This window comes from Pogonomyrmex barbatus, unplaced genomic scaffold (genome assembly GCF_055798465.1).
Source record: "Pogonomyrmex barbatus isolate J1 unplaced genomic scaffold, ASM5579846v1 scaffold15, whole genome shotgun sequence".
In the NCBI taxonomy this organism is placed as follows: Eukaryota; Metazoa; Arthropoda; class Insecta; order Hymenoptera; family Formicidae; genus Pogonomyrmex; species Pogonomyrmex barbatus.
In genome coordinates, this window is record NW_028297111.1 from 26,375 (window position 1) to 41,856 (window position 15,482).

Here is a 15,482-nt window from a genome sequence, read left to right on the forward strand (position 1 = left end):
CTGTAGTTTCAATAGTTCTATAGTTTTCTATGAGTTCAGCAAATCATTTTGACTATTAAAGCACAAAAGTGTCTTAAGGCAAACTTGTCAAATGTCAAATTAATACATCTTGCTTTCCGATGTGAGTTTTATTGATATTGATATTGTATGATTTCAAAATGTTTATAATTTTAAATGAGTTTCAGATAGAATTCTGGCAAAAATATTGATTTTTTTAATTTTTAAATAATGTTATTTAAAAAGAAACAAACTGTACAAACACATATGAGATCAACATTCATAAATTTGGTCTATTTTTTAAAATAATTTATATCAATAATTTATATCTTCTTTGGAAAACGTTAGAACATTAGAATAAGTTCAGAATTGTTTTGGAATTAACAGAATTGTCGAGAATTGTCAGCCAGCGTCTCAAAGCGTGTGTACAAAATATTTTCTTTGAAGAAAAACGGAATAGGAATTATTTTCTTACAAATTTTTTTTTCTTTTATATATATATATATATATAGAGCAACAACAGGAATTTTTTAAAAAGTAGATAAATGATATAAACAAAATTTTTTTGGGAAACGTTAACATATGTTTAGAACTATACGAGAACTACTTTAGAATAAATCAAATTGTCAAAAATCAGCATATCATGTAAATCTATATTGACGATTTTTTCGTGTGATGAAAATTAAAAAAAATAATATTTTCGATAGAATTGCTTCTAAAACTCATGTGAAACTATAAATCTTTTAAAATTTGACAATGTGTGTGAGTATCAAAAGAATTCGTCCCGGTTAAAATGAGAATATTGCATCTAGCGTTGCATCTCATTTATTCTAAGATGTTTTTGTGTTTTAATGGCCTGAATGAATTGTTTTATAAAAAAAAAAAAACTATAGAAAAACTATTGAAAATGAAGTCTCTATTGAAAATAAAATGAAGAAAGAACTTGCAATAATTCATTAATTTCCATGATACGTTCAAATGATACATTAGCTTCACATGCACAAAGAATTTTATCAATTTTATATTTTCCGATAGAAAATTTGTACAAGTTTTTTATAGGAACATTTTTTTTCCTGAAATCTTTTTAAGCGGATTCTAAATAACGCTGTATAAGTTTTATTGGAATCTTTAAATTAAATCAATTTGATTAAAATATAGTTATAACTAATTTTTGTATAAAAACATAGAACATTTTTTTTTTCTTGAATTGATATCTCTATCTTTATTTATTTCTCAGGACTTTTTTCAAAACATAAATTCTCATTTTTTTGAGAACTCTATCAATTATGCTTAAATTTGAAAATAAAATATTAATTATAACAATCTTCAATGAACAATCTTTATGATGTTTTGGAGAAATATAATTGAAGAAAATTAATCAAAGACACACAAAGTGCGATTAATTATTTCTTGCTCTATGCTCTATAAAAAGTTTTATCGTAAATTATAGATTCAATTCTTGAAAGGAAATTATAGTTTATTTTTATTTTATTTTTCAAAGTTTGATTTATCGATAAAAATTCGTCAAATGACTGTAATAAATTTTTAAATTGAATCTTTATAACTGAATCTTATTTGGTAGTTTAAAAGTATCATTAATAGAAGTAGCATCATCTTTAAGTATACACAACTTTATTTATTAACGTTTTGTAATCATTGTTACAATGTTTCAATTATCTTCTGGAGAACGAATAAAAATTTAAACGCATTTTTCTGTCATAGAGCTGACATTAATGTAATTTCCAAGCAGCGGTTCGATTGCGCTTTAACTGTTAAATTATTAATGCTTTTTATTCGTAGCAGAAGTTAATCAAACAAATTAATTATTAATCAAACAAATAAATAGAAAATAAATAAAAATTTAATTTTATTAATTAATAATTTCTTAGATTATAATTCAAAGAATTATAGTCAGACTAATTTAATTTTTGAACTTTGATTTTTGAAGAAAAATCTAAGATAAGAATCTTGAAATATAAACTTTATTTATTATCATCTTTTACTTTTTTATAGTATATAAGAATTATTATTTTTCAGGATTCAGGAGCAGGAGCACCGGCTGATGATGAAGATACCGCGAGAAATTGTAAAAGGTAAGGTTTACACAATTATGATTATATTAAATATATACATATATATTTTTTTTAATACAAAAGTATTGTGTATCTTTTTTACTAAACACTTCAACAAGACAACTAGGTAAAACAAAAATTATAAGCATTTATTAATTAATAAATTATATAGAAAATATTTTATTAGAGTAATATATAATTAAGAGCAATATACTATATAATTAAGAGTAATATATCATATATAATACACGCAGAGTGCATACTATAAATTATACATTATTTTTATACTGATTACGTGATTTGCGCTAAACATGTTTAGTGGGTGGAGGAAGAAGTGGAAGAAGAAGGGGAGGGACGAAAGGTAGGAAATTAAAACAAAAGATAGATAGGACTAAATAGGGATGCTAATTTCTCAAGTTTTTATGTTAGTATGTTAGTAATTATCTAGTAGTTATATCTGAAAACACAAACATCGTAAACGAAAAAATTGATATGTTAGAATCTTTTACTAATTTTTATTCTAATAAATGCGATATGTCAAAAGTTTGCTATACTATTATAAACTATTATACCTATTATAACTATTATATGTAACAACCACCTATTATATTGTATAAGAGCAGATGGTCAAACATAATTATAGAGGTTTGATATTATCTAAACTATTTCGAGAAAAGCAAATAATTACAAAATATCTTACTCCCAAATTTATTGCTCATAAAATAACTTTAAAAATAAATAAAAATCACACAAGTAATGTATATTAATCAAATTAATTATCAAGAAATTAGCACTCAATTGTGGCATATATTTTTTTTTCAATGAGGTGAGGGTTCTTCATCTTCAGGTTGCAGTCTCGTTATAAACTTGAGCCTTGAAATCTTTTCGGCGAGTTCGTGACATCCTATATAAGCGGATACATACACCCGGCTTCAATGGCGATAAGATCGAATCACAAGGCCACACTTAAGCGTGTTGAGATCTCTAGAGTCTCTGGGCTCTCATCTTATGCACGGAATGTTTTCAGTCGATTTTCTCGTTTTGTCAGCACATAATTCATCCAGCTGATTTCGAAAAACACAAAATGAAACGGAATTTGACGTGGGCACAGGCTAATAAATCGTGATCGTGATAGAGTACAAATGTGGCTTTCTAAATTGATAACGTGCAATCTACTAACAACCTGTACTTAGCGAGTAATTTATTTTTGCCTTATTAAACATTGATAAAGAAGATAGAGAAGATTGATGTTTAATCGGTTTCTATAATTGTTGTTTAAAATTCCCCTCACAAGATTTTTCTTTGTGCAAAAAAAATTACACATACAATTTCGAATTCTCTCTTCGACTATCTTTTTATGTTAAGTTCTCGCGAATTGACGATTTTACAAGACTGGAGATTGAAATTTTATCATAGGATATTCGAGACACACCAAGCGCTTTTATCGCGTTGGATAGTGCCATGTCTCGTTTATGTTCTTGGAGACAAGTACTGAAAGATTGCAACGTCGGCGTTGATTTTATCGCTATGCCATAATGGGTAATTTGAAATTAATTTATACATGTCTCTAAGAATTTATCTTGAGAACTTTTGTTCAAATTCAGAGAACTTTTGTTCAAACGATTTGTTATTTTTATATTACTGATGCATTATTTTCTAATATATTAAAATTTTTGATGGTAAAATATAATAATACAATTATGTACATGTTGATGTTATGATAAAAATATAATGGATATTATATATTTTTATAAAAATTATTTACTTAGTGTAAAAAAAGATTATGAAAATATTCAAATGTATTGAAAACACAACATCGATTAGTAAGTTTTAATCTTTTAACTATATATCGAGTAATATCGCTGTTTTAAAATAAAATATACACTAATCTATTTCGTTTTTGAATTTTGAATTTAAAGATATGTTCTCATTTATTTCTCATAATGTATCTCTTTTCTTTAAGGGGATGCTGGACTAACAAGCGAACTCTGACGAGAGTGTTCACATATTTGCACATCTGACATACATAGATGCATTTATGTATACATACACTCATACATATATATTTTTGCATATATATGAACCTAACTTTTTAAATTTCACATAAATGATAATGTATCAGCACTCAGATTAGTACTTCTCTGTTCGTCCTCTGTTCTTCTACAAACTTCCAAATGATGTTTTGGAGTCTTAAAATATTCTTATATATTGAAAATATTCTTAAATATTCTTCTTAAAATATTCTTATCTTAAAATATTCTTATATATTGAATAAATATGATTGGATAGATTCTGTTTGAATACACACTTGGTATTATTTACATCAAGTGAATAAGTGGCTTAAGTAGCCACTAACAGGAAATTGTAGTATAGAAATTTTTCTTGTTTTTTCATATTGTTTTATATATTCATATTTATTTTGATGTTTTCTCTCATTATGGAAAAGGATTTCTCATTCAAATTAAGGAAAGCGACAAAATTAGCGAAATACGAAATATATGTTCAGTCAGTAAAACAAACAAGTCTAGCATCCTCTTAAGGATACTTGGCAGCATTTTATATAAAAATATAATATGCATATAAAGAAAAAAAAGTTAGTTTTAAATCAAGACAAATATTATCAATTATTCCCAAAAAATTTTAGTCGATTTGATTCGATTTATATTGATGCAAGTATTATTTTTGCTCAAGACCAACAAATTATATAAAAAATTATATCTATGTTTGTACCAATATAAATTCAAACGGCAAATTCAATCAAATCAAGGCTAAAATTTTTCTGATAAAATAATAACATTTTTGATCACATTCATATGTGAATGTAGTCTTGATTTAAGACTAATTTTTTTCTATACACTTGACATATAAATTTTATTATCTTACACAGTTATTATCTTACACAGTTCTTCTTGTTAATCAAGCAGTTTAATGCTTTATGGCATTATAATTAAAATTTAAATTTTAAATTAAATCATGATGAAAATAATGAGTACAACGAACTTTTCATGAACCAGTTTTATGATGTCAACAATCCACGATTTCTTCCTGGCGAAAGGAAGACTTGTATTTGCTTGCACGAGTATCGTGAATTCATGATTATCTCGCTTCCGGAATCGCGTCGGTTCAGCAGGAAATAACGACGACGAGAAAAGTGTTATTTAATCAACGGCGAAAACGAGTTCTAGCGTTTTCCTCATGAAAAGACGTCTTTGCTTCATCCACACCGTCGTTATAATTCGCCCGATAATCCATGTTTTTCACAAAAAAGAAAAGTGCTGTAGTTCGCTCGTAAATTTCTTGATTCATGTCATGCAAAGATAACACAATGCGTTTTCGATCTCCGTCGCATTTGTGCCAATGTAAATCAATGTGTACGCGTGAGAAATCCTCACGGAACTCCGATTCACTCTCCTACCGGACGTCGCGAAGAGAAGGCTTCGCTCTTAATCGTCCGACTTTCTACGGCATGTTTGCGTAACATCTCCGCTTCATGCGCGGATCATAAAGTTACGTTACGCAGGAGACGTAATCGAAGTTGCTCTTTGGATCAAATGAGGAAATGACTGGGTTTCCACAGAAAATTAATTCTGAAATTCTTTGACTTTCCCATGTTTTACAGGCAAAGTAAAGGATTTTTCATGGCCAACAATATTAAATTTTACCTTTAGAAGCAGGGAAAAGCTTATATTATTAGATGAAATTTTAGAAAACTAGTAACATAATATAATCTTGAATGCAAATTTCAATCCAACAAAAAATAAATGAGTATTGTGTATGTATACGTACATACATACATACATACATACATACATACATACATACATACATACATACATACATACATACATACATACATACATACATACATACATACATACATACATACATACATACATACATACATACATACATACATACATACATACATACATACATACATACATACATACATACATACATACATACATACATACATACATACATACATACATACATACATACATACATACATACATACATACATACATACATACATACATACATACATACATACATACATACATACATACATACATACATACATACATACATACATACATACATACATACATACATACATACATACATACATACATACATACATACATACATACATACATACATACATACATACATACATACATACATACATACATACATACATATACATATTTTTACACACACACACACACACACACACACACACACAAAAGAATGTAATTATGAAAAGAGAGATTAAATAAAGAAAAGTTGAAAAAATTATAAATATTTTTTAAAACAAGAGCATTTAAAGGAGCATTTAAAGGAATTGTGAGCAAAGTTCAAAATTCCAGATTTTTTTTTACATCTTTTCCCGACTTTTTCAAGTTTTCTCTATTAATTTAAATTTCCATGATTTTTCCCAGTTTTCTAAGTTTTCCAGATCTATGGCAACCATGAAAAATCTTTCTTTGCGAACAAATATTAAAATATCCCAGTTCTAACGAGAGTAGCGATTATTGAGGGTTTTTAATCGCGGATGTGGTTACAAGATCTCGAATTATGAATCTAATTTTTTATAATTAAATTGAATAGATGAAAACTTTTACATAAATTTAAATCATTGTAGGATTAAATGGATTAAATTGTGATGCTATATCATTTGAACAATTATTGCAAAGCTTTCTTGCTTGTCGATTTTTAATAGTTTTAATTTCAATAAATAGGAAATAAGAAGACTATTTGTTTAATTTAGAAAACTATAGAACTATTGAAAATAAAATCAGAACTCTCAACAATTCATGATTTTCTGTTAAGTGATACACCAACTTTACATATACACCAATAATTTTTATTGAACAAAAGAATGAACAAATGATCGTGATTATTTTCAATGTCAGATGACTATTGGTTATTGATGATATATCATGAATAATATGTGCTTTTCGTTTATTTCATCTCCGTATAGAATATGTGGCAATATCGATTTGTAGGCAATCAATCGTAATGCAATACTCTTAATTCAATCTTGCTTCTAGCAGAACCAATGACCGCTTGCTATTTTTGGCTAGATTATTCGTAAGGCATTTCAACAGGGCACGTATTCGATACGCGACCTTTAAATCGATTAAAGTTCAGGTTGCCAATGACAATATGAAGTTAATAGCAAGCTGCGTGATTCTGTTCAACTAGAAAGAAATGTTAATTCAATAGAATATCAATCAATGAAACTATTAAATATTCGTAATAAAAATGTGAAATTTTGTCATCTCAATCGATTTATATTTATCTATTATAAACGTTATTATTTATTCAAACATATTTATATATAATTAGAAAAAAAGATTTTGAAAGTTAATTACGTGTGTGTGTGTGTGTGGGGGGGGGTGGATGGGTGATGTGTGTGTGTGGGGGGATGTGTGTGGATGTGTGTGGGTGTAATTAATTTACAAAATCTTTTTTTCTAATTACATATTTTATATATATATATATATATATATATATATATATAAAACCGTAATCTTATATACTTTCTTCTTTTGTATTGAAAACAAAAAGACTTCTTTCGTTTAACAACGTTCATTTTTAGTCTTTTTTACTTTTTCAGGCAGTTTGACTCTTCTAATTTTCTGTGTCTTCTAATTTTCTGTTTCTGATGGCGCTCACTAGACTAACTGAACGAATCAAACGTATATAATCGTATAATTATTACGTAGTCGTAAAGATCTTGTTGACCGCAATACTTGTTGCCTTTAAGGCATTATTATTCCCAATTATATAGCGTATGCAGTTTCAATATGCCTTCGCGCGGTTACAATGCAATACGAGTTCGACGTTTGTTAACGATCGGATTGCGAGTTAACACTTTGCCGGTGTCGCTTTTTAAATGTATGTTCGTATGCATTTTAAATATCACGCTTCAAGTGAAGAGAAGCTGGGGCTCGCGAGAACTCCCAACGACCTGCTCTCGGGATCCGAATCTGATCAAGGCAGTCTGCCTTGAACGGGATTTCTGGTCTTTCGTAAATTTCACTAACAAAGAATCACGAGACTTGTTGAGAATAATAGCCGGATATACATGTATTTTTTTTTTCTCCCTAACGTGGATAACGCGTGTATATATCGCGTCACTCATTTCAGTTATCAGTTTTATTATAGTTTTACGAGTTCTGGTAATTTTTTTTTTTTTTGTACGAAGGAAATAAACACGGAAATAATATATCTTCGTATTTGTATTTCTTATTCTATTTCTATGGACTTTCTCCAGTATATTTCTACTAATGTTATGAGCTTTCGGGACAGATTTAGTATCGTTATGAATGTTATTATTTTGCGAATCGCACGATAAATAATTGTACTCTGCGATAAGATTTTTTTCTTCTAAAATTAATGACAAGTTATTATTGCAATTTATTATTTCCTTAAATTCTAAATTCTATTTAGAAATATAAATACAAATTTAATTATCTAAAATGCGAAGAATGATTCTCTGATGAAATTTATATTAACAGTGACGGAGGAATGGGTGCAATTTTAAAAAAGTGCGATATTTCTGGCATATTTCGTGCATTCTGTAGATCACCACCGATTTACATCGGTTCGTTGTCTGGACATTTATTTGTCTGACATTTATTCGCACATCCTTCGCGTGCAAATCGGCGCGAGAAAAATAGCTTGTTCGAGAAAACAGCACATAAGTAGTAACACAGTAGAGAACAGACTGATCAGCACTTCAATTTGTACGAGACACGAAGATGGACGTTCGTCGATCTCGTCGAGTGGGCGATTTTCACTGAGTCATGCAGAGATCCTTTCGCGAATATTTATACTATCCTGCTGTTAATGAATCATTGTCAAAATTTATATCTTACCGCCGTAAAATTGCTTATTAAATTTTACTTTTTATCTTTGGCGGTTTTATTTTTACTTTTGCATTCCGATTTAATTAATAAAATAGTAAATTAAATTGAACAACATGAAAGTTTACATAACTGACTTAACATGTTGGTTCAAAATATTATTATTATTATTATTATATCTTTATATCGAGTATGGATAATAATGCTAATTACATTCTCCGATATATCTTATTTTAAATCTTCATAGTGTTAAATTTACCTCGCATTGAGATATGACAATAATTTATTTGCGTATAAAGTAATAAAAATGTAATTAATATTGACAAAAATGACACATTAAGACAAAAAATAATTAATAGGGAATAAAATGTTTTCGGTTTTTTTATTTAAAAGGTCCGCTATTTATTAAATTATTATATAATTATATTCATTATATTTCAGCATTTTGAGAAAATATTTAAATATTTTTCTATATTTATTAGTTTAAAATAAAAATAAAAATTAATTATTTATTACACTTTTTAAAGTAAATTAATTATTACACTTTTTATTGAAATTTTTATATTTTTATTCCTCTAAGTTTTTAATTTTAATCTTATCAATATTGATAAGATTTCACTTTTATTACATGACATGTTTCTTTGTCAAATCGCTAATCGGACTAATTATCAAATTTGAATTAATTGCGTAAAGGAATGTGATAGAGATATCAATCTTTTGTTTATATCTTTGATGCATAGCCATATAATTGCGCTTATAATAAAAGTCTAGATTTTTCAATTTGAATATAAATTTTCTTTGACTGGATTAATTTTCTTGACTGGATGCTGCACGCATCCATCTTTTGTAACATGATATCTCTCTTTTGTTTTGAAAAGAGAATCTGTGAAAGATGACAATTCGTGAGACCCCGAACCTGTTGGGACCTATTGATCGTCGCAATCATATGCGGATGTCTGTTTCGAGAAGTTCGTGAATAATTCATGTACAACCCGTACATCGCCGGTTAGTCTGGCACGAATGTAATCCCTCTTTTGTAAGCATAATGTCTAGTCTGAGGCTTTGTAAGAAAGCGCGATGATCGAAATGTCGTGTGTTGTATTTCTTTTTACATTGCATTTTTAAGTTGTGAAGTTTTTGGTTGTGAAGCATTTTTCTTTACAAGAAAAGTAGAACTCTGATCAGAATTTTTGAAAACTAAAGTTGCTAACTTCATTCCATACTCGCATTTTTAAGCAAAAATAGAAAAGAAATTGACAAATATCATAGATACATAAATGTAAATTTATAAGTTATTACGAAATAGCTATAAAGATTTACGATTATTATTCTTAATATTTCATTTTTTTTATTTTTTGTATAATCCATCACGAAGTTCTTTATATACATGAATTATAATAATATGTATGCCAGGTTTTAGGATTTAGAGAATAGGTACATATTGTTTTTATATCCTCCATTTTTTTTATATCGTCCTATTGTCGAAATGGGTTCACATATTATGGAACACTCTGTATACACTGATATATTTTTACATTTTTTATCGATGACTTAAATTGTAAATTTGATTTTTTAGCAATTAATTTTAACTATGTGATGTCAACTATTTAATGTTATATTACGTAAATGTATATATGCGCATTATATAAATATAATATATAAATACATAATGCATATATATATATATATAATAATGCCTACATATATATATATATATATATATATATATATATATAAATTAAAAATTAATGATATCTATAGTTAATTTTAATTATAATTAAATATATATACATTTTATTTTTCTTCATTTCCATCGATAACATTGTATTATTAAGAAGGAAAAAAAAAATATATATATATATATATTTTCCTTTTTAGTAGATGGAAATGAAAAAAAGAAAAAAAATATATATATATATATATATATATATATATATATATTTAATTATAATTAAAATTAACTATAGATATCATTAATTTTTAATTTTACTTCTACATCTTAATAATATGTTTCTTTTCATGCGCATTGAAATAAAGCACTTTTGATGGCGATAATAAATAAAAATCGATGCTACCCTTTGCCAACTTTTTATCACTTTTCATCACCCGCTAAGGAGATTTTAATTGCACGATCATAAGCGGCATTACGCACTGTTACCCTAATCACAATGAGATAAAAGCATGCAGTAGAGCACTATACTTACTAAGCAGAACAGACCTTCATTATGTATTCTATATTAAAATCACTTTATTTTAAATAATAACTTACTATGATTAAATACATAGAATATTTAATTACTTTTTATATACGCGCGGGCGCGCACGCAAAATAGAAAATATCTCGTAAACTATTTACTTTCTCATAATCTTAATATTTTTATACAATAATGAGATAAAGTAATTGATATGAAGATAGTTGCTTTAAAAAACTAATTCTAATAACTATTCAACTACATAACTATTCACAATTATCTATGTACAAGTACATTCTTTTTTCAAAAAAGATAACTATATACTATCTCTACACTAATAGATTTGTTGACTATTATTCTGTGCATAGTTAAAAGTATTAATACCATTATTAGTACGAGTATTAGTACGATTATTGCAAAATTAATAATTTACGAGGTACTTTATATTCTGTCAAACTATGCCATAATAAATCGAGAGAATAGGACCATCATCTCTCTGGAGTACCGGTCGTGGGGATTCGAGAGAATACATGTATATATATATATATATATGTATATTGTAATATACGTATATATGTGTATCATTGTATTGTTGACATGTTATTCTAAACACGTTATTTGCGATAAATATCATCACATGCCTCGGTAGCAGATAAGATGCCCGATAATCAGGAGATCCAGGTTCGATGGTTCCTGACTGAGGTGGTATTTTTTCACAAAATAATTACGAGTTTTCAGGACTGGTTCGTCGGGCCCCGCCGTGACGCACACCCTCCCTTCTTATTATTGACTACCGAGGCATGTGATGATATTTATCGCAAATAACGTGTTTAGAATAACACGTCAACAATACAATGATACACATATAATGGTTGATTGTGACCATTATAAGTAAAGTTACTGTCATAACACGTTACAATGTTAGCTACACATCCACGCGAAAGATGAATTTATTCTTTCGATCCCCTAAAAATCATTTATTTCCGCCGGAGATTACATGCCTCTTTCCAATGTTTCAAATATAGCTAGACTTTTCTCGAACAGAAACGAGAGATAAAACGAATTATGGGTTCGTTAAACTCATTTGCCATTTTTCCCTAAATCCTTGATGAGAATATAAAAAGTAATATATCACGTATTACAAATTTTTATCGCGTGTTTTATCGCTATATTCTGTATGTATTAATGTCATTAATTAATGGTCATGTAACACGCAATACCTTTCTGTAAATATCCTTGATAATATAATGTTATAATTCTAAAGTGAATTGCTATTTACAGTATACTTGGTGTCATTAAGCTTTTTTTATGTACAATGTCCTTTCCTTAATGTAATACCTTTCAACAGGCAAAGACAATAAAAAATTCAGAAAATAGCAAAAAGAAAAAGGTGTTGATTAACGTTAGTATTACGATTAGATTATATAATTCGAGAGATATTTTTTGTTTCATTTAACGATTATCATATTATATTTTTCATGTGTTGAACAATATGTCAATTCAATAATTACATTTATTCGGTGTTATATAACTTTTTGTATTAAGTTGTGCAAAATCTATGTAATCTTTCGTCTAAATCCATATAGAAACCTTTAACATTATTTTTTTATCTTCGAAAATGAAGTGAATTGAAGATTTAATTAGTAAAATCAAGCGTTAGGTATAAGTAGCGTAAGGTAAATAAATAATAGATAAAATTCATTTAATTTAATTTTGAAAAAATTTTGTATTAAATTGTATAAAATTTATATAAATTTTAATTTGTAATGCATATTTTGGTATATTTAATTTTGAAATAATAATGTTAATTGTTTGTTGTATTAATTTTTTTTTTGTTAAGGAAGAATTTCTAAATTATTAAACTATCGTTAAAAGAAATGAAAGAAATGTTAGTTTTCAGATGTAATCTCTCTTTTTTTAATAAAATTGCGAATAGATACGTGCATAGTGAATTTGTATATTAAATATATTTACATAGATTCACATATATTTATATAATATATGTATTTACATGCATACATACATAAATATATTCGAAATGTTCAGCCAATGATTTCATGAGGATACAACGCATGACGTAAAGCAAATCATCAAGGCAATTGTTTTCTATGTAATTACTTCATTTTAAAATTTCAAGAAAAAAAGCGAAACTGCTAGTAAATGTTGTAATCATTAATACTCCGATGTAACATGTTAATTTTAAAAAATTAGCATTATTTTGGAATGCCGATATTAATTAAGAACTTTGTAGTTAAAACAAAATATTTCATATATTATACACACAAAGAAAGATTTCATTTTATATTTCTATTTCTATGTTTGATCCAAATAAATATATTTTATATTTTTGAAATATTTATATTTTTGAATGAAGATATTGCGTAAAATCTTATTATTTTATAGAAAAAATACGCTTGTTTGAAATAACTTTTTTTTAGTGAAATTATATGTTCTTTAGCTCCGCGAGTAATATGCGGCACCGCCACTAGATGGATGCGAAGGAGTTCTATTTCTCATAAATAGAATAAAAATGCAGTATTATGAGACTATTTCAATCATTTCTATTGAAATGATTTTTTGAAAACGAAAAAAATGAGGATTGCACTCAAATGGAGTTGCGTCAAATAGGAGGCTTCAAAATAGTAGTAGTAGAAAGTAGTAGAAATAGACTAGTAGTAGAAAATAAATTAAATATTATTTTAACAATACAATAATTAAGAAAAATATCTTTAGAAATTCCAATATTTTTTATTGAAATAATGAAATTGCTTGAATAATATAATAAAATTGTTTATGTAATAAAAGTGAAACCAATTTTCTAAAAAATAAATTTTCTTTCAAGTAAAATATTTCTCTGGAAAACTTCAAAGGAACTTTTTCAAGGTGTCTATTCAAACCTGGAAAAAAATTCTTTGAGAATTCCTTAATTTTCAAGGCAGTCTGTTTTAAAAATTCTATTTGATGATTTTCTTTTCAAATGTTCTAGTCTTCTTATCACGTTCTATTTTTTTATTCTTCCATTCTATTTTTGTTTGAAAAGTCCAACAATTGATTAGCTCAATGATTTCGGTTGGATTATTCCAATGAATAAATTTGTTTGAATTTTAGCAAAAAATAAATCTAAAAAAAAAATATATCTCTAGAATATTTTAATAAGGAAAAAAAAATCACATTCATATGATGCATCATATGATTTTTTTTAATTAAAAAAGATCCTACGTATGTAAGTTTTAAATACATCAAAGTGTGTGTTGCGCGAAATACAAAGAAAAAAAAGAAAAGAATCCCTCTCCTCCCTCTCCTCCCTATACGGCCTTCTCCCGATCGACCGAGAATCGAGAAGTCGCTGCGAGTGTCGAGTGTACGCGAGGTCGAGTGGCGGCGGCGCGGGGAAATGGTGGGGGACGAGCGCGTACGGATTGGTGGGGGAAAGAGAGGATTCTCGCGCTTGTTCGCGTCCGCTCGGGTCTCAGTCTTCGGGTGTCTCGCGACTCATAGCGTTCGTGCTCGTTCGTTGTTGTACGTTGCTCCGGCGTGAACCTCGCCGCCTCTCGCTTTCGCTCGCGCGGATGCGTGACCCGTCGCGCATCGCGAACCCGGCGCGAGGTGGAATGGTGCTTGGTGGCGTGTCCCTCTCGGAGTTCGCCTACATCGCGATGCGCGCCGGTCTTCCGAGGGAGATGAGTCGATCGTGAAATAGTCGACGCGCCTGTCATCGAGGGCGATGAGTGATCGCGCTGTTCTTTTCCTTTTTTCTTTATTCTCTAATGCCGTGTGTTGCCTGAGATTGTGCGATGAGTGCCGCGGCTGAGGATTGATGGAGGCGAGCGGTTAAGCCGCCAAGATACGCGGCGGGGCTGAACGCGCGGAGTGTCCTGTGAACTAACCTCGATGGTCTTCGAGAACATCGAGATGAGAAACCCCACGGGGTTTCTACTCGAGGATGCCAGGCATGGATATATCCAGTATATCAGGTATTACGATCCCGATGTGTCACGCCGCATATGCGTTATAAAGATATATTACGCCTATTTTTATTTACAATGGGAAAGTTATGGATTATTCTAGACGGCATTTAGAAATAATATAAAATATTTTGATGACGATTTAAAACCTGGATCAAACATTTAAATATAAAGTAGAAAGTAGTGCGCTTTAATATGTATTAAATATAATTAAGAAATAATAACAAAAGTCAATTTTTTTTTTATACAAATTTTCAATATTCAAGATGATTTATGTAAAATTTTGATTGCGATGCAGAGGTTAGTTGTGCATTGGTGCTGCATCAGTTTTCCGGGAAAATGTTATATCTATAATATTTAGGATGCTTTAAGGATGAT

At 28.5% G+C, this 15,482-nt stretch overlaps 1 protein-coding gene across 3 annotated transcripts in view; it reads left to right on the forward strand.

The window, feature by feature from the left end:
* The window catches only part of ssh (Protein phosphatase Slingshot), a 106,070-nt gene that overhangs the window by 3,805 nt on the left and 86,783 nt on the right, over positions 1–15,482 (forward strand). For 2 of the 3 annotated variants that reach the window (XM_089073416.1, XM_011640222.3), the window contains exon 2: positions 2,035–2,090. In XM_089073416.1, coding sequence (XP_088929542.1) covers positions 2,035–2,090 — 56 coding nt within the window. Of the gene's footprint in view, positions 1–2,034; positions 2,091–14,592; positions 15,114–15,482 lie in introns of those variants that run through there. The other variant, XM_011640223.3, reaches the window with a different exon arrangement.